General features: G+C 49.8%; 1 protein-coding gene across 3 annotated transcripts in view; it reads left to right on the top strand.

Annotated features, from left to right (window-relative positions):
• The first annotated feature begins 3,524 nt into the window (after positions 1-3,524).
• MAP6 (microtubule associated protein 6) overlaps positions 3,525-18,946 on the top strand; it is a 34,371-nt gene continuing 18,949 nt past the window's right edge. For all 3 annotated transcript variants that reach the window (XR_011902649.1, XM_072327045.1, XM_072327044.1), the window contains exon 1: positions 3,525-4,332. Coding sequence is in view for 2 of the 3 variants with exons in the window: in XM_072327045.1 (XP_072183146.1) it covers positions 3,638-4,332 (695 nt within the window). In the remaining variant the exon portion in view is untranslated. The remainder of the gene's footprint in view (positions 4,333-18,946) is intronic.

The raw sequence follows: 18,946 nt of genomic DNA, 5'->3' as shown, positions 1-18,946 counted from the left end.
TGGGGTAGGATGGGGTGGGAATGGAGGGGATGGGATGAATTGGAGGAGAGGGGAAAGAGGGGAGGGAGGAGATGGGATGGGAAGGGATGGATCGACTGAACATCTTCTGCTTCTTTCTTTAAAATAAAGAGGTTTCAGTCTTAGATGGCGGGCCAATGGATCTTAGTCAATTAGCTAGAAAGGGAAATAGTGTTATAACAGCATTACAGAAGATCACAGATAAGCTACTTGTACATGTACTTGTTACAGATGTAAGCATACTTCCATCCCAGCTCTCCTGCACGTTTCTCTGATTGCTTTCACATTGTCCTCCTGTTCTCTGCACTGACTTGGGTTTGGCTGTGGGGAGGCTGGAGGGGAGCATCAGTGAGATACCACTGAGCTGTGATTCCATGCACTGGTGCCACCCAGTGCTGCTCGCTCCTCCTCCCTGCCAGTCCCATGGCAGCACCTCCAGGGGAATTTGGCTGCTGTTTCATTTACCCAATCACTTAATTCTCAGTCACTGAAATCTCATTTTCTCACCATTCCTCCTTCTCCATGTGCTCCATGATCCCCCTCTGGTGACATTCCCCTTGGCCTTTTCCTTCTCAGGTATTCATAGTCAGTTATTGGATCTCCAATGGCTTGTATTCAGCTCGGGAGCAGAAAGCCCTTTAATCCCTCAATAGGTTGTTCCCTGTAATCCCTTTATCAGCAGCCCTTGTGATGGGGTTGATCAATGTCCATCTCTGAATGCCAAACCACGAAGCCCTGAGTCACCCAGCTGTGGGCTTTGCGAGTCACTGGGCTTTGCACAGCAGAATAGTGGGGTGACCCCACAGAACCCCATACCCAGAATGGAGCAGGTTGCATGTGAGGAGCTGGCTGTGCTCCAGGAACAAGGACCCAAAGGGTTCCCTGCAAGGAGTGATGCAATGACATACAGCCAGTGGGAGGGAAGTTATCAGGAGGAAGCTGAAAGTGTAATGCAGTAATTATCTGTTGGTTTCTCCTTCCTGGAGGTGCCCAAGGCCAGGCAAGATGGGTCCAAGGAAGCCCGACCTGATGGGTGGCACCCAACCCACAGCGGGAGGCTGGAAATGGATGGGCCTCAAGGTCCTGTCCAACTCAAGCCATTCTGTGACCCTGACTATGATTCGATTCCTCTTTCACCATTGATATCCATATAGATCACTGAGCTCAACTCCTGCCTCCACACAGCATCCCTCATTATTAGTATTATTATCATTATTAACGTTCATTTTTTAAAATGATTTTAAATCAAACCATCTTCCCTTCCATAAGGTCTTACACCGAGCTTTGCTGCACTGCTCCTACAATAGCATGACATTATCACCTGCAGCAACTGGTGGGTATGTCTGTATGGGAAGTAACCTTGCACACACAGCACATGATGAGATGTCAGTTGGTGATCAGAGACAAGGAGCCAATCCCTGTTTGTCATCAGATTAGCAGAGAAAAACAGAAATCTGGTGTGCAGCAGCAGAAGCAGCTTCAGACTTGGCCCAGGATGGGCAACACCAGCTGTAGCTCAACTGGAAGTCATCCTGATTTCATCTGAGGATGCCTAGGAAAGATTCGACAGCTCCTTGTTAATTAGCTCCCAAACCATTCCTGCTGTCATTGTGTAGCGGATGCCTGGAGCTATTCCTTGCCTCTGCACCAGGGATGGGACCCAGCACCACCTCCTGGGCATCTACAGAAAGCCGGCACTGATTCGGGGTGCTGCAACATTCAGGGTTTGCTCTGCTTTCCTCCCCAATGTGATACCCCCAGCACCATGCAAACCAGCTTTCTTGGGTGGCATCAAACCCCACTGGGCAGATCCCAATGCAGTGACAGTGGTGTCATTCCCAACGCAACGGTGTCCTTGGTCATTCCCAACCCAACTCAGCATCCCACCATGACACCATGGCCAGGAGAACAGGATACGCTATTCTTCAAGCCAACCCAGTGTCCCATCGTGGCACCACGGCCTTTATCTAGGAGAAAGGGGAAAGCCATTCCCTGACCCAGCCCAACCCAGCAACCCATCACGGCACCACAGCCAAAACCATTCCTGCTTTCTGCTGTAATTTGAACTCTGAGGCACTTTTTGAACTCCTGTGCTTTCCAAGAGAGGTTTGCAGCCAGCAACTCCATTGGGCTAATGAGAACTAATGGATTTGACTTGACGTAAGCGATTAGATTCTTTCTGTTGCTGATTCCTGAAAGAGAATGAGCAGCCGTGCTTCAGGATTTATATAGAACCACACAGTTCACTCCGGGAGACACCGAGTGATTTGTTCTTTCTGCAGCTTCCAGCTTCATCCAGCTCTGCTTGCTATCTGCAGAGCCTCCTGACCCCGCCAAACCTTGCAGAGCTCAGGAAGAAGCAGAGATGGGGGATGCGTGACTGTGCGCTTTCCTGCAAAGCCAGCCCATTGCTTCGTGCACATGTAAAATCCCAGACCCCAGAGGGATGCAGGGTGCTGTGCAAACCCCCAGCGAGCAAGTTGGATCCATGTGCACGTGGATTTGCAAGTGTGAGCCTGCATGTGTGTGATTGTGCATGTGACAAACATACGTGCACACACATCTGCACACACGTTTGTGTGCACTGGCACATGCATGCACACTCACACCTGCAGACAAATGTGCACATGCAAGCAAACGTGGTTACACATCTGTGCATGCACCTACGTGCAAACATGCACATGCATGCAGGTCCACACATGTGCACATACACGTGCAACACACAAGTATTCAGACATGCATAACCACATGCATGCATCCACACGCACAGGTATGCACACATGAACAGCTGCACAAACACACAGTGAACTGAATGCACACAGCGCTGTGCATGCATGAAGAGGTATGCATGCACATCTGCAGTCACACATGCATATTTACATGCAGGCACAGGCACATGCAAGCACATTTACACCTGCACATATCTGTGCACAAGCAAACACATTTATGTGCACACACATACATACACACACAAGTGATATCACATGGATGCAGGCTTGTGCACACGCAGGGATACACTTGCAGCAACACACCCCTATGTGCAAACATGCACACGCATGCAGGTACACACATGTGCACATACATGAGCAACATGCAAGAATTCATGCATGCATAACTCCATACACTCATCTGCATTCACAACAGGTTTGTACACATGAACACACACACATACATGACCTGAGTGCACGCAGCTGTGTGAATGCATGGTCACACACATACCCCCAGGCACACGCTTGCACATACATGTCTACCTGCATGCACACACACAGCCCTCCATGCAAACGGAAACCCACATGCAAGGCACATGCAAGGCACATGCATGCAGGTACATGTGCAAGCATCTCCTGCTGCGTGCACACACATCTACGTGTTTACATATATACACCCAGCACTGCGCGTGTGCGCATGCGCGCAGGTGCGCGACCCTCCCCTGTCTGAGCCCCGCCTATGATAAGCCCCGCCCCCTTTAGGCCCCGCCCCCACTCGAAGCTCCGCCCCGTGCCGCCCTGCGCTGCGCGGGGGTTGCGCGGGGCTGTGCGCTCCGCTCCCTGCGCCGCTCCGCTCTGTGCGTGCGGCCGCTGCGCGGAAAGTGCGCGGAGCAGCGCGGAGCGGGGCCGCCATGGCGTGGCCCTGCATCACCCGCGCCTGCTGCATCGCCCGCTTTTGGAACCAGCTGGATAAAGCCGACATCGCCGTCCCTTTGGTTTTCACCAAATATTCCGAAGCCACCGAGCAGCCCCTCCCCGCGCAAATCCCGCGCAGCGCGGCGGCGCCCATCGATACCCAACCCGGCGGAGATGCCGCGGCTGCGGGCGGGGGGGACGCGGCTCCCGGCCCCGCACGGCCCGGCACGGCCCCGCACGGCTCTCCGCCCGCGGACTCGGTGATGCGGCACGACTACAAACCCTGGAAGGTGCAGCGCCCCGAGCCCAGCTGCAAACCCAAAAGCGAGTACCAGCCGTCCGATACGCCCTTCGAGAAGGAGACGCAGTACCAAAAGGATTTCCGCGCTTGGCCCATCCCTAAAAGAGGGGACCACCCGTGGATCCCCAAAGCGGGTCCTTCCCCCGTGCTCGGCCCTGAGCGCGGATCTCCCGAGAAAGCGGCTCAGGAGAAGAGGAGGAAGAAGGAGGAGGAGGTGGAGGCGGACGAGGAGCATCCCAAGGCGGCCCGGCCCGGGGATGGCCGAGAGAAGGGGAGGCAGAGGGGCGATGAGGCGGGCGGGCAGGAGGGCCGGGGCCGGGCGGCCGCCGATGCTCTCAACCGGCAGATCAAGGAGGAGGTGGTGGCGGCGGGGGTCAGCTCGTCCTACAGGTGAGACCCCCCTTCTGCCGTCCCATCCGTCCCCGGGGGGGGCGGGGCGGTTTGGTTCCCGAGGATTTTCGCTGTCTCTTTGTCACCCCGTTGTTGTCAGCTCTCGGCCCGTTCCGCTTTATTGGGATGCGGGGAGTGAAGGTTCGGGTCCTACGGGGAGGGTCTGCAGCGAGGCCCCCACCCGCCGTGATGGGGCTTTGGGCATTTCTCTGCCGTGTGTAAAGCTCTGCCAGTCCCTTCCAGGAGGATCTCTGCATGCTCAGAGACCTCACTGCATCCCAACAGCATCCCTGTATCCCAGCAGTGAGCCTATATCCCGACAGCATCCCTGCATCCCAACAGCATCCCTGCATCCCAGCAGTGAGCCTATATCCCAACAGCATCCCTACATCCTGACAGCATCCCTGCATCCCAGCAGTGAGCCTATATCCCGACAGCATCCCTGTCTCCCAGCAGTGAGCTTATATCCCGGCAGCATCCCTGCATCCTGGCAGTGTCCCCGCATCCTGAAAACATCCCTGCATCCTGAGAGCATCCCTGTATCCCGACAGCATCTCTGAATCCCAACTGCAGCCCTCTATCCCAAAAGCATCTCCGTCTCTTACTATCCGGAAGCCTCGCTGCATCCTGACATCATCCCTGCATCCCGACAGCATCCCTGCATCCTGAAGCATCCTTGTCCCTGACTGCACAGACCCCTTTACATCCCAACAGCATCATCCCCGGCCCCCAGACATGCTGGACCAGCAGCATCCCCAAGACAAAGCATCCCAGGGCCGCGTTGGGATGCGGGTGACGCTCGCCCTGCGCTGCTTGGGTGGGGCAGCCTTGGGATGCTGCCATGTTTAACGCGGCGCAGTGTGGGGTGGCACGTCCCTTGTGTTTCTCCCCCCCCCCCACACTTATTCCCCTCCCCAGCCTCAGTGCCCTGATTTCACCCCTTTGAGCATTCGCAGCGTTAATCTCCTCGCTTTGCTTGTATTTCTCAGCGGGGTCTGATGCGTCGGGAATGCAAAACAAAGTGGCTGCTGCCCTCTGCACGGCTGTTTGCAAGGAGGGTTTGCTGCGATTGTGTTTTCCAGAGCTTTCTTTGGCAGAGCCCACCTCTGCTGAGGGTGGGGATGGCAGAGAGCAGAGCTGGGGGGGCTGCTTTGTGACCTAGGTGTGGCTGCAGCTTTTTGCTTGTCTCTGTGCCTGTTTGCACAGCGGTGGGTTGGGGAAACACCAGTTTTCTTCCCTAAGGTTGGGTTTGGAGATCGTGCTCTGCCACCAAACAGGTAGTAAATCCTTGCAGGTTTAATGTGAAGCTGGGTTTTCTGTCCCACTGCCCCTATTCTCCAGGTGGGAAATGGGTCAAGCAATGGGATTTAGGGTTTATATTTTGCTGTATTTTGGAATCACATCCGTCTGTTTGGGGATGAGGCAGTTCAGGTGCTCTGAGATGGCAGAGAATGGGCAGGGATATTCGAGTTGCCTGTTTTGGGGTTGGGAATGGAGCTGCAGAGCTGCTACAAAGGATAATTAGGTTTATTTACGTAATTATTTAGATGCAGATTGCTTGCCATTCCACCCCTATGTGCACCCCATAGTCTGCTCCCAACAAGTCTCTACAGCTGCATGTTCCCCTGTGCAGAGGGGTCAGATGGGTTCAGGTGCTGGACTCAATAGGGACGTGGAGGCTTGATGTTGTGGCTAATTGCTCTCGCCTTCTGTTCAAATCAGGCATCTTTTAATTGTTGCTTCTTGTTTGGGTTTCTGAAAGCCAGACTCTGTGAATCCCTGTTACTATGGAAAACCTCACTGCTCTTGGGTCTCCCTACTTATATAGGATTTGAACATCTCCAAGGATGGAGGTTCCACTCTAAGGATGGGGCCACCCGGCAGCCAGAATGACCCCCTAACAACCCAGGGGTGGCTAAGATGGGGCTTTGTCCTCTGTGCCCTTTGCTGGTATGTGGCTGCTGGCTGGAGGCAGAGCTGGGGGAGATTTCCTTCCAGTGCTACCAATCAGCGTAATGTGATGCTCCAGGGCTGGGAAGCGGCCTTTGGTGAAATCAAAGAACAGAGCACTAATGGCTTGTCAGTGGGCTGCGTTGTTGTGTTGTTTACTGGGCGCGGGATGTACTCAGCAATGAGCCCAAGGTCGTCACTGCATGAAAAAGAGAGGAATTCCCTTTTTCTTTTTGCCTTCTTATAGAGAATATTGCAGGGACCGTGTGTGACCTCTTGGGTCTGCCCAGACTGGATAGGGAGCTAGGAGATCTGGTTTAGTGGTTTTCTGTAGGTATGGTAAAGGGAGGATGGTTGGACTAGATGATCTTGTAGGTCCTTTCCAACCTTGTGATTCTATGATTCTATGACTGATGGAGCAGAAAGAGTTCCTGATAGTGCTGACCATGGAGGATGGAGGCTGCTCCCAGCCCTGATGCTGGAGGATTATTTGGCATAATAGAATCATTAAGATTGGAAAAGACATCCAAGAGCATCTTGTCCAACCACTGACCCATCCCCACCATGCCCACTCATAGAATCATTAAGGTTGGACAGGAACTCCAAGATCCCCAAGTCCAGCCATCACCCCATCCCCCCCCGTGCTCACTCAAGCCTTCAGCAAATCCAAAGCAGCTGTGGCAGCACTGCATGCCTGCAGGAGACTCAACGTGCCCACGAGATCCTATAGAATAAGTGGGAAAACCATTTATGTAGGGAAATGACCGAGCGCGTGTCCAATCCTAATGGTTTCTGTAAGTGAAGGACTCCCAGGACAGTGTGTTGTTTGAACTCCTTGGGAGCAAGTTGGCTTGAAGGTGATCAGGTTGAACACATTGACATCTGCTTGCCATGTAGGGTCTTATTTCTCTTCTGCGGTGGGGAAACAGAAGCAGGGCTGCCCAGGGACCACCTGATCCCTTCCCAAAACACGGGCTGCCCAGGCAAAGCTATGGGGCCAGTTTGCACTGCTTTCATCACCCTCCTCTCTGCTCCCTGCAGACCTTGAGGGACCACACAGGGACATCTTTCAGCAAGGAGGAATGCTGGGTTTGTGTATTTTTCCCTGGAGATAAAAATAAAAGGGAAAGGGGAAATCCCACGTGAGCAACATCGCTCCCTTTGTATTGATGCAAGTAATAACGCAATGAAGTTCCCCATGAGAAGCAACACTGTGAGGCTTCGTTTTCAGATTCATCTCCAGAGACATATAGAATCGTAGAATCATAGAATCACAAGGTTGGAAAGGACCTACAAGATCATCTAGTCCAACCGTCTTCCCTTTACCATACCTACAGAAAACCACTAAACCAGATCTCCTAGCTCCCTATCCAGACGCATAAATATATATATACATATATATATATACACACATATATATATTGACCAAAGGTTTATTTATTTTTTTCCTACTAATTTATTTTCCTATCAGAGGAAATGAGAGGAGTGTTGACTCCTGTAGCGTGAACCAAGTGCCTGTTGCTCATGCGCCCATCTCAAGCCCTGGAAGTGCTGAAAATTGTGGAACAAATGGGAAGTGTAGGAGCTGCAGGGATGAATGAGTCAGTGCTGGAGCTGCTGTGTGCTTTGTGAGACACAGAGGAGCTGACTCAGGAGGGATGTCCTCCCTGGAGTCGCTCACACAAGGATGGGGAACTCAAACTCCATCACTATGGAAGTGGGAATGTAGGGTTGGAAGGACCTCCCAATGTCATCTGGTCCACATCCCAGTGCTGAGATAGAATGGAGGAGATAATAAACCACAGCTTTTCTGGGCAGAGTTAATCTCCCAACGTCGTTTAGCTATGACCTCTCATCTTGCATGGGAGTGATGTTAAATTAATCCATATGGATGTGTGGATCCAAGTTTGCTTTCAGCCACAAGGAAGAGAAAGGAGAGGGGAGTTTTCATCCATCCAGCAAAGGAGGTTCAATGGGAGATGCTGAGTGGCTTTGGCTCTGTGCATATCCTTAGTAGATCCTGCTGGTGCTTCAGGAACTGTTGTGTGGGATAATGGCATGGAGAAGGCTCTTGTAGTGAGGCATGAAGAGGACTGAAATGAGTGTTGCAGCTGTTTTACCACGCTCTGCATCTTAGGTGTTCAGGAAACGTGTAGATATGGAACTTGGGGACGTGGCTGGTGGGCACAGTGGAGTTGGGTTGGGGATCTGGGAGGTCTTTTCCAACCTTAAGAGTTCTATGATTCTGCAGTTTTATGATTGCTCTCCCCTGGATGTGGTCATTCCATCAGCTGGAAGAGATTCTTGATGGCATCTCCAACCTTAAAGTCATATGGCCTGCACTCACCCCAGAGTGGACAATATCCATCTCAGCAGTGTAGGCAGAGCAGAGTTTTGTGGCTGTGTGTGCTGCAGGGTGGGCTGAACAGAAGGTGGCATTCTGCTGATGGAGTTGTTGATGAACCTGAGCAGTTTTTAGTCTGCCCCTGCTCTGCTATGGTTACATTGGCAGGGACTTCAAGGCATAGGATTGGATGGAACCCACTGGACCATTAAGTCCAATTATAGGCATCCTATTGCTTAGTCTTTTTCTGTTCCCCAGATTAGCTGTTCTTCTCTCCCTCTTCTGGGGGAAACCAGCATTTCTAAAATGTGGATCCAACATGCTGCTTGTGGGTTTGGGGAGGAGATGCCCATCTCTTCCCAACCCCACCACACCACCTTTGTGGCCATCCCTATCTCCACTGACCCCATCATTTTCCTTCGGGACTTCCAGCTGCCACCCTATAGCAAGAAATCCCACTAATCAGAGCCCAGCCTGGAGCTTCATGCTGGATTTTCACCCCATTTTGAGCATGGCAGTCAAGGTCAATCTCTTTCTTCCTCCATGCTATCCCCATCCTCCTCCCTGCCGGTGCTGCCTACAGTGTTGTGCCATTAGGAGGTCTCATCAGCACTGCCCTACTTTTGTGTGCCAGAGTCAACCTCAGCACCGTTAAGCACTGCTAACCTCCTTCCAGGCTGCAGCTCAGCATGCAACACTTTGCATTTCCATTTCCCATGCCCAGTTTCTCGTTCTGCTGATGTTCGTATTCGCTGGCTTAATTAACAATCTCCCACGTGGCACGGTATCAAATGCTTTAGATAGATTTTCACATTTTCTTTGTCTGCTAAGTCAGTTATAGTATCAAAGGACGTGTCAGACATCCTTCCTCCTCCCCTCCCCATCACTGCTGTGCCTGTTTGGACCACCGGCCTCCTCATGCAGGAGCAGATGCTGTCGAGCAGACCCCAGTTCCACATGGCAGCTTCAGGCTATTGCTGTAGAGCAAACAATAAATAAAGATAAGAGGAGAGAGATCGTCTCATGTAGACAGCGGGACTCTCTCTGCCCTTCCTTTGCCAAATAAATCACAAATAGCTGTTGTAAATTTGTCTCCTCTCACACTTGGAGCACGACCTTTGCTTTCCCTGTCTCCTACCAGCAGAACAACCCTTTGATTTCTCAGTCCTTCTGCACTCTCCCCTCCATCAATCTTGCTCTCCTTTGCTCTTTGCTGCATGTGAGCATAGCACTGGTGCTGGTATCTGCAGGTGAGCCTTGCTGCGCTGGGCTGAGCAGCAGGGAAGGGCAGCTTCAGGGAACCCTTAGAGGATGCAAGTTTAATTTCCTTGGGCTGGTAACTCAGCGCCTTGGATACCCTTCAGATGTCCTCTCTCTCTGTGTGTTTATATATACACCCACACGGGGCTGCTCAGTGACTGCTTCAACCTCCGTGTCATTTCCCCTCCCCAAGCCCAGCATTGCAGGTGCTCTGTAGCAAACACGTTTTGCTTTCCTATTAATAGCTCCTTTTCTTACACGGTGCCTTCACCTGAGGAAACCCTGCAGCACTGCAACAGTGCGTGCATGCAGAGGCTGCTGCTGCTTTGGGATCCCAGGGGTTTGCATGGGCTGGTGCAAAGCAAGCAGCAATACACAGGGTGCTCCATGTCAGGGCTGCTGTGTATCCCCACACCCTGCAAGACATCACGTTGTCGTGCAGATCACTGCTCTCCTGCGGGTTTGTTGAGGATTTAAATCCTCATTATGATGCCTCAGATTTGCTTTTCCACGCTCGTTCTCATCTTGCTACCTTGGTAAACTGTGTGCTTCCTGTGGGAGTGCTTTGTGTAAATGCGAGCTGTTGATGAAATGGTGCTCACATGCATTTAATTTTTAGGTGAACCAGTGGATATTTTCCTCTTCTTTGTCCATTTTTCTCCCAATTCATAAGACTGTAGAACCATAAAGGCTGGAAAAGACTTCTGAGATCCCCAAGCTCAACCCTACCCACCCCACCATGCCCACTGCCAACATACTCAGTGCTACATCCCCACAGCTCTGGGACAGCCCCAGGGACAGTGACCCCTCCACCCCTTGGGCAGCTGTGTCTGTAGCTGACCACTTCCTTCCCATTAATCCAGCTACACAAGTAGGGGAGGGAGATGGGGAGAGAACTCATGTCCCATAGAAAGCAAGCTGATGTATTTCTCCTAAAGCAAAGACAAGCAGGCGTCTTAGAAAGCATGCCTTTATGGGGAGCTGGGCAGGTTGGGTTCAGCCAGAAATCCAGTGTAACCAGCTGAAAAATGGACTTGAGAAGGTCAGAGTTGGGCAGGCCAGTGTGCTGCAGAATAGAAACCCAAGTTTCGTGGCTGAGTGTTGGGTGAAGGGTGAGAAAGTCCTTCAGGACCAGCCCTCATTGCTGAGCTTCAGCCTTCCTCCAGCATTTCCCTTTGCCTCTGCCCATGGAAGCAGGGCTGGAAACGCAGGCAGAGCTGCAACTCTCAGTTTTTCCCATTCCCCAGTATGGGAAGCAGTGGGGCTGATGGTTTCTTGGCAGAGACCTTCATGGAGCAGGTGCCAATAGGATGCCATTCGCAGCAGAGCAAGATACCCTTTCCCTTCCCACCTGCACTTGATGGATTTGGGGGCTCCATCAACCCTGATCTCTGCCAGGAGGTCACCTTGCAAGGTATCTTGCACTGTTCTTGCAGTTTGAGCCACTCTTTTGCTGCCAGTGCAATAGAGTGAGCTCTGTTTTGGGCAAGTTATTTAAACTAAGGGGGGAAATTGATGCAAAAGTCTGATATTTCCACTGCTTTGCTGGGTTTGTGGAAGCCAGGAAACATCTTGGGGTTTAAAATGTTGAAGTCCTGACAGCGCTGTTGTAGAATCACAGTTTCAGGGAACATCCAGAGTTGGGAGGGATCCATGAAGATCATTAAGTCCAGTATTAGAGTCAGCCATTGCAAAGCCTGGCTCCTGGAAGTTTGGACTGAGAATGGTGGGAGATATGAAGATGGAAGTGAACAACTGGAGGATGATGTCTCCTTAAATGTGAAGTGCTGTTGCTTTGAGCAGGGGAAAGACTTGTCTGTTCAGCCCTTCCTATCTCAACATCTACTACAGTCTACAATCTAATATCTACTACAGTATCTCTACATCTGCTTCTCCAAAAGAGTGGTCAGGCAGTGGAATGGGCTGCGCAGGAGGTGGTGGAGCCACCGACCCTGGAGGTGTTCAAGGAACGTTTGGGTGTTGTGTTGAGGGACATGGTTTAGTGGGAGCTATTGGTGGTGTGTGGATGGTTGGGTTGGGTGATGCTGTGGGTCTTTTCCAACCCAACTTTGGTGATTCTGTGATTCTATGAGCTGGTCTTCTAGTATCTCTTCAGGCATTTCTAGCAGTCTTGGTTCTTCTACACAATGCTTTCAATGTGATACAAAACGAAGGCTTGTGTTATTCTTTGCAGTGGGAAGGGTGAGGATGTCTCAAGGTGATCTATTTCTGTACACGTTGCTTTCGTAGCCTCTCCACTCTACTTGCTTATTTATTTACTGAAGTACAGAAAGGCTGTGTTTGCTCTTGAAACACAGGCAAATACTGCTGATTGATGTGGTCTGAGCTCTGGATTTCAGCAGACACCAAGTCCTTGCCCATATGAATATTACTTGCTGTGAGACCAGAGTCTGGTAGCATCCAAGGTTTGGGGCTATGCACTTGATGTAGAAGTTATATGGTTGCGTTATGCAGAAGGCAAAATGAGAGGAATCACTGTGGCCCTGATTGCTGTGGGCACTCCATCCCTCTGCTGCATTGGGAGACATGGAGACATCCCTTGGGAAGAGGAAGGAGTGCTGCAGATGTGTTCAGAGCTTCTGCAAGGGCAAATGAACACACTGCTATGATATGATATATACAGGATGAGTATGCCATAATAGGAGGGCAGTGTATAAAGTTCTGTGTGAGACCATATGGAAAGAGAGGATATTTATATAGAAAAATATATGAATATGTTGGTTTTACCTCTTTCTTGTGTAGATTTTATTCATTTACATTCATTCCATACTCTCAGGTACCAATATATTCAGGTGATCTGACCATTGATGTGCAGCACATAGGCCAAAAGGCACCAGCTGCTGAGTCCTTACTGCACCTCCTGGTTTCCCTCAGCTGATGACAGCAAACTAATTTTTGGACAGATGTTTAATATCATTTAGAACGTACCAGTTGATCTGTGTGGGCTTTTGCTCTGGTATGTCTTGTTAGTGGGCTAAAGGATTGGAAGAAACACCATATTTTGGGGGTTTGGAACTACATGGTCTTTAAGGTTCCTTACAGTCCAAGCCATTCTATGACTCCATGACCCCATGACTCCTTGTCTCCTTGACTCTGTGGCTCCATGGCTCCATGACTCCTTGACTCTGTGGCTCTACGACTCCTTGACTGCATGACTGTATGTAATGTGCTGCAGCCATAGTGCTCTCCTCCTGCTGTGAGAGCATCGATCTTCTGGCCTTGGTGGAAATAACTAAGTTCACAGTTTGATCAGCTGGGGAAGGCAGCCTCTGTTTGTTTTTCTTCTGTTTTCCTTGGTATTTGGACACGTATTTTCATTACTATTTCAGTCACGCCTAATCTTAATATTTTCATTGCTCACCTCTGCTTCATCCTCCATTGTGCATTCACCCTCCATTGTGAGGGTTGTGGAGCTTTGGAGACACCTTCCAGGAGCTTGATCCAAATCTCAATGGAGTTGAGGAAAAAAATCCCTCAGTACAGCATGGAGCATGGATGTATTTCTGCAGGAGTATCACAGTTTCAACCAGCAGTAGGGCTTGTTGAGATCCAGCACCACATACACCCTGCACTGGTGGGTCACATCTGCTTCTTCCCATCAGTATAGGATGCAGCCAGTCTTAAATATCCCATACAGTTGTTAAGGTTGGACATCCCCAATCCACCCCAGCATGCTCACTGACCATGTTCTTCGGTGTCACATCCCCATGGTTCTGGAACCCCTTCAGGGACGGTGAACCCTCACTCCCTTGGGAGCTGTGCCAGTGCATCACTGCTCTTTGGAGAAGGAATTTTCCCTTATATCCAACCTGAACCTGCCCCAGCATGATGTAAAGCCATTACCTCTCATCCTATCACTAATTATCCGTGAGTTACCATGGACAGCAGAAAGGGACTTTAGGACCACTCCATCTGACTGCTTGTACAGTGCTATATTTCATCTGTATGTTGAGTCCATCACGTGTGTTTGGTGAAATCATTTTGCATGCTGGAATGGGAGTTCAAAGACATCCTGACACAGTGGTGAAACAGCCTGAAATAAACGTGAAGGGGGAAGTTCTTTACTCAGAGGGTGGTGAGGTGCTGGAACAGCTGCCCAGAGAGGCTGTGGATGCCCCATCCATCCCTGGAGGTGTTGAAGGCCAGGTTGGATGGGGCCCTGGGCAGCCTGGGCTGGTATTCAATGTGGAGGTTGGTGACCCTGCCTGTGGTTTGGGGTTGGAGCTTCATGATCTTGGAGTTCCCTTCCAACCCAACCATTCTGTGATTCTGTGAAGTGGTTCAGGAGAGATGGGAGTGTGACAAACAGGGAGAAATCAACAGTGGTAGCTCAAAAAAACAAATGTCAGAAATATTATTGCATTAAAAAAGAAACTCTAGAAAAAAAACAAAACAACAACAACAAAAAAAAACAATTAAAAAGCCACACCAAAAGGAGTAATGTGCTGGTATGTATGTAATGTGGTGCATAAGATGTGTCATCCTTACACATTAGTAAAGCCTCAGGTTGACTCTTATTCAGGATTTGGCTTTGTATTTTGGCAGGGCTGTGGACCAAAGGAAGTGCATCAGGGAGGTGAGGGGTGCAGAAAATATGGTCAGTAAAGATGGGGAAGGTGTTCAGTTACTGTGGGCAGGATGCAGAGCACGAAGCAAGCGGATAAGGAAGGAAGGAAGCAAGTCTTTGCAGAGATACAGCCTTCCTTTGGGATGCTCCAACCCATGGAGAGGAGCAGGGCTTGGGTGCAGAATGGAAGAACGTGCCCCATGTTTTGCTGCAGCAGGGCTGAGAGACGTTGTGGTCTCTGGAGATGGCAGCAGGATGTCTCCACAGTCCCCCCTTTTTGAAACTAGGGGGAAAGAAAGTCATTAGCATTCATTCCCCGCATTGATTTTCTGCCTGCAGTGACCTTGGTGCCGCTTGCTTTTCTTTACGTTCCCCAGGGCGCAAGTTGGATCAAGCAATTAAAGGTTTAATAAGAGCTGCCTGGGTGTATGCACGATGACATTTGATTGATGTTATCAGCCATCGCCCCACTGCTCTCCCTGCCTGGTTCCTCATCCTATTTCCTGTGCTGAGGTGCAGCTGTTGGAGGCTGATGCCGTGTTGGACCTTGTGTTTCTCCATGACCAAAGACCAAATAACCCATTAATGGGCTTGAAGCCGACCAGCATAGCTGGTGGTTTGAAGCCAAAAGTCATTGCTCAGCAGTTAATAGGGTTAATGTGGGACTGCTGACCCTGCCCAAAGCCTTAGCATGGAAAACTACACAACTTCCATACATGAAAACAGATCCATGTTCTCCTCCCATGAAGATCAATGGAAAAAACCCATTTGTTGGGAAACTGCCCCTTTAACTCTGCAGAGAAAACCCGATGTGACAGCTTCAGGGCAACCACTTCTCCCCACCCTTCTTCCTGTCTGCAACCTAAGCTATTATTTTTTTTTTTTAGGCAATGCAATATTTAATTATTACTTAATATAAACATTTTATGAACTGTTACGATGGGTGAATTATTTATGGAGGGGGAAGGAGTGCTTCTTCCGAGCCTTTCTGCTCTGTCAGTTGCAATAAATATCAATCCAGGAGTGTGCTTAAAGCACACGTGCTGTGCCTGAGAGACGGCGCCTTCATCTCTCGTCTCGGCTCTCAATTAAGTACCTGCTTAATACACTTACCCCGTGTATGTCTTATTTCTTGATGAAGCTTGGAACAGCTCCAAAAGAAGAAGTATTTGCACATCATCTGCTTTCCAAATGCATATTATATACCCAGTGGAGAGGCCGTAAACCTCTGCTACGCACACGGCGGTGCTTAGCAATAACGAATCCTCCTTCCTGCTCATTGCAGATGAGCTGCAAATGTGTGCTTTTTAATTTTTATTCCACCAGTTTTTGTTGGTGTCTGGTTTGTTTTTGCTTTAGGAAGGGGATAGCAGCGCACCTTTGTAGATCTGGGTTTGCAGAAGACGCAGATCTACGAAGCTTCCCCAGCCCTTCTTGCACTCTTCTATTTATGACAGCTTTGGTGCAGTCAGCATGGGTCCAGAAGTGCCTGGTAATTGCTTTGTGCATTTACGCCAGCCCTCGTTTTGGTTAATTAGGAGGAGATGTGGCCATGCAGCCATCTGCCACGCTGCCCCTTTCCCAGCCTCCCCCGAGATGGTCCCAGTGTTTGCAGATCCAATACTATGGGACAAATCCTACAGCGGGGAGCTGGAGTCAGCGTGTCTTCCCCTCACATCCTCATCCATGCCCCAGTGATGCTGATGGCTCCCATGCTCACACTGGGCGCTTTTAACACATTTTCTACAGTTTACCCACTTTTATGCCTTTTGCAAGCAGGGATATCTCCTAAGGAAAGGCTAGACCATAAACCGCATAGACTGAGTACTGCTCCATTAAAAATGATGTGTTTTACAAGTATAATATCTTCAGAAATAGGCACCAAATTCTGCTCTCCATTACACAAAGCAAATTCACACCTTAGTTCTGGGTCTGTTAAAGGGTCAGGGCGGGGGGAATGTGACTCAGCCCCACATTGCTTTCCCTTGGCTCCATCATCATAGGACTGTAGTGTCATGGAATCATTAAGGCTGGAAAGACCAGTAAGGTCATCATGATTACAGTGTTGTAATTTTAACTCAATGGCTACATTGCACGGGAAGGCATGAAAGAGAAAGCAGAATTCAGCCCTTTCTGTCAAATCCAGCAACTCACCATATGTGCTAAAAAAAAAAATAATCTTGTAAAGAAATACCACAAGCTCAAACACGTGCTCAAACATTGGCACAGAACAAGCACGTGGTCAGACCGAATGTAGGTTAATCCTGCTCTGGTCTGCTTCATGTTGCATTACTTGTAACTGTGTAGTTGTCATGCTGCATATGTTGTGTGCAGCTTTCCTCCCCGTGCATGACTTCACCTGCTTGTGTTGCACGCTTGGGACACACAGCTCATTGAGCTGTGGAACTGTTTGCCCTGAAATGCACGTTATACTGGAGCTGGCACCCTGATTCAGTGCTGTTCTACTCAGTGGTCCTTATTCCTCAGTGCTTCCTCTATGAATCATAGTATCATAGGATAGGTTGAGTTGGAAGGGACCCCTAAAGGCCATCGGGTCCCACTCCCCACAGTGCACAGAGACACCCACATCAGTCCTCCCCTGACCTCAGGTGTCTGCAGGGATGGGGCTCCACCACCTCTCTGGGCAACCTGTGCCTCACTGCCTTTATTGAACACAGCTCCTTTTCTATATCCAATCTAAACCTCCCCTCTTGGGTTTGAACCCCCTTGTCCTATCACAACAGACTCTGCTGAAGAGACTGTTCCCTTCAAATATTCAAGGGGATCCCAACCCAAGCTCTCACTTTTCCTTGTGTGGTCACATTGCTGTTGATTTTGCCTTGTCTTGTACACCTCTTGGAATCAAGAAACTGCATCTGACATGAAAGCTGACACCAGCGTGGCATTTTTATCATAACTGAAATTCAGACTTACTCTCTCCTTCATTTTTCATGTGTACCATTGAGTACAGAACACCTGGTGCACAAATAGCATACGAAGGATATTCAGATGCAGGCATATAGTAGCTCCTGTGGTGAGCAGCCTATGACCAGATTCATCAATGCAATGGCAAGCCAATAGCTGCTGTCTGAACTGCGTGCTGCTTTCCCTTCACTCCCTTCACCACTGGATCTGTTTCTGCTCCCATGTCATGGTGAGCAATTACCCTGTCATGCAGATGAGAAAGGCAGTCCAAGTGCAACGCTAATTTTGAACTGCATTAGAATCACAGAAAGAAGGGAAGTAATGATTCCCTGAAGGGAGGAGAAACACACAGTGACTCGAATAGCATTGCTGCAGCAGAAAGCCAGAGCTTCCATTTCATTTCCTGACCTTCCTTTCGAGACACACATTCTTCTGCACCAGGATTTGTGTGACCATTTCAACAAATCCTTCCCTGCCATCCCCAGTACTGCCTGTCTGCATCTTCTGCCTCAAGGACAAACCTTGCGGTTCTGATGCAGCTGAACTGCAGCACCATTAAAGCATGGCTGGAGAAGGGCCAGGATCTCGGGAACGGGAGCTGGCATGGAGCTTATGGGGCTTCAGCCAGAGCTTCCCAGAAAGTCAGGACAGGAGTTTTCCCAGCAGACCTGGCTTGGGGGACCGCAGGGGTCAATGGACTTTGTGAGCCCTCCCTCAGCAGCTCTTCATCCCGGACCATTCTTGCTGAATGGGGATGCCTTTGGATTCCCACCCTGTCATGCTGTTGGTTCTCTGGGTGGACTGATCTTATTACGGGTTCATGAAACGCAACTATAAAACCTTAGAATCATTAAGGTTGGAAAAGACCTTTCAGACCATCTAATCCAACTGTCCACCCAGTGCTGCCCACTGAGCAATGACTCTCCCACCTCCCCAGTCAACCCATTCCAGTGCCTGACCACTCACTGGGAGAAGTTTTTCCTAATAAGCAACCTGAATTGCTTTGCTTGACCCAAAAAACTTCATTTTCCTCAACTTCAGGTAGCATTTCGTGCTGAGTTAGGTTCCCTTCTTCAGATTCACCCTGTAGATTCACGTATAGCTTTTTCAATGTGGTCTGCCACACTGTGATTCAGAATGCCCGTATTTACATGTAAGAAGCAACAGGAAGCCACTGTTCATGTAATAAAGTGTTTCGCTGAACTGAAATAATGTGTTTTTAAGTCATATAAAAATGCTGGAAACTTTTCTCCACCAACAGCCTTGTTAGTGTGTGTATCCATTACTCAATGCAATTGTCTTCATCTTGCTACCCTGCCCTGTTTGTGCTGCTCTTGTGTCAGAGCATCCATACCATGAGCTGTTTTGTTTGCTTAACCTTGCGGCAAATTTCGCACTCCCATGCCCATTGGGAAGAGAAATGGGATGAGACACCACTCTTGTTCCAACCAGCTGGAGAATAGCCGTATAGGCCATTAAGGAGGATGTCAGCAGTGCTTTGACCTGGCCCTGACCCATTTTCCAGGGGTGAATGTGACATTTACAGA

Source organism: Excalfactoria chinensis, chromosome 1, assembly GCF_039878825.1.
Source record: "Excalfactoria chinensis isolate bCotChi1 chromosome 1, bCotChi1.hap2, whole genome shotgun sequence".
NCBI lineage: Eukaryota > Metazoa > Chordata > Aves > Galliformes > Phasianidae > Excalfactoria > Excalfactoria chinensis.
Note: the sequence above shows the minus strand (reverse complement) of the source record. Positions and strands in the feature narration are given on the sequence as shown.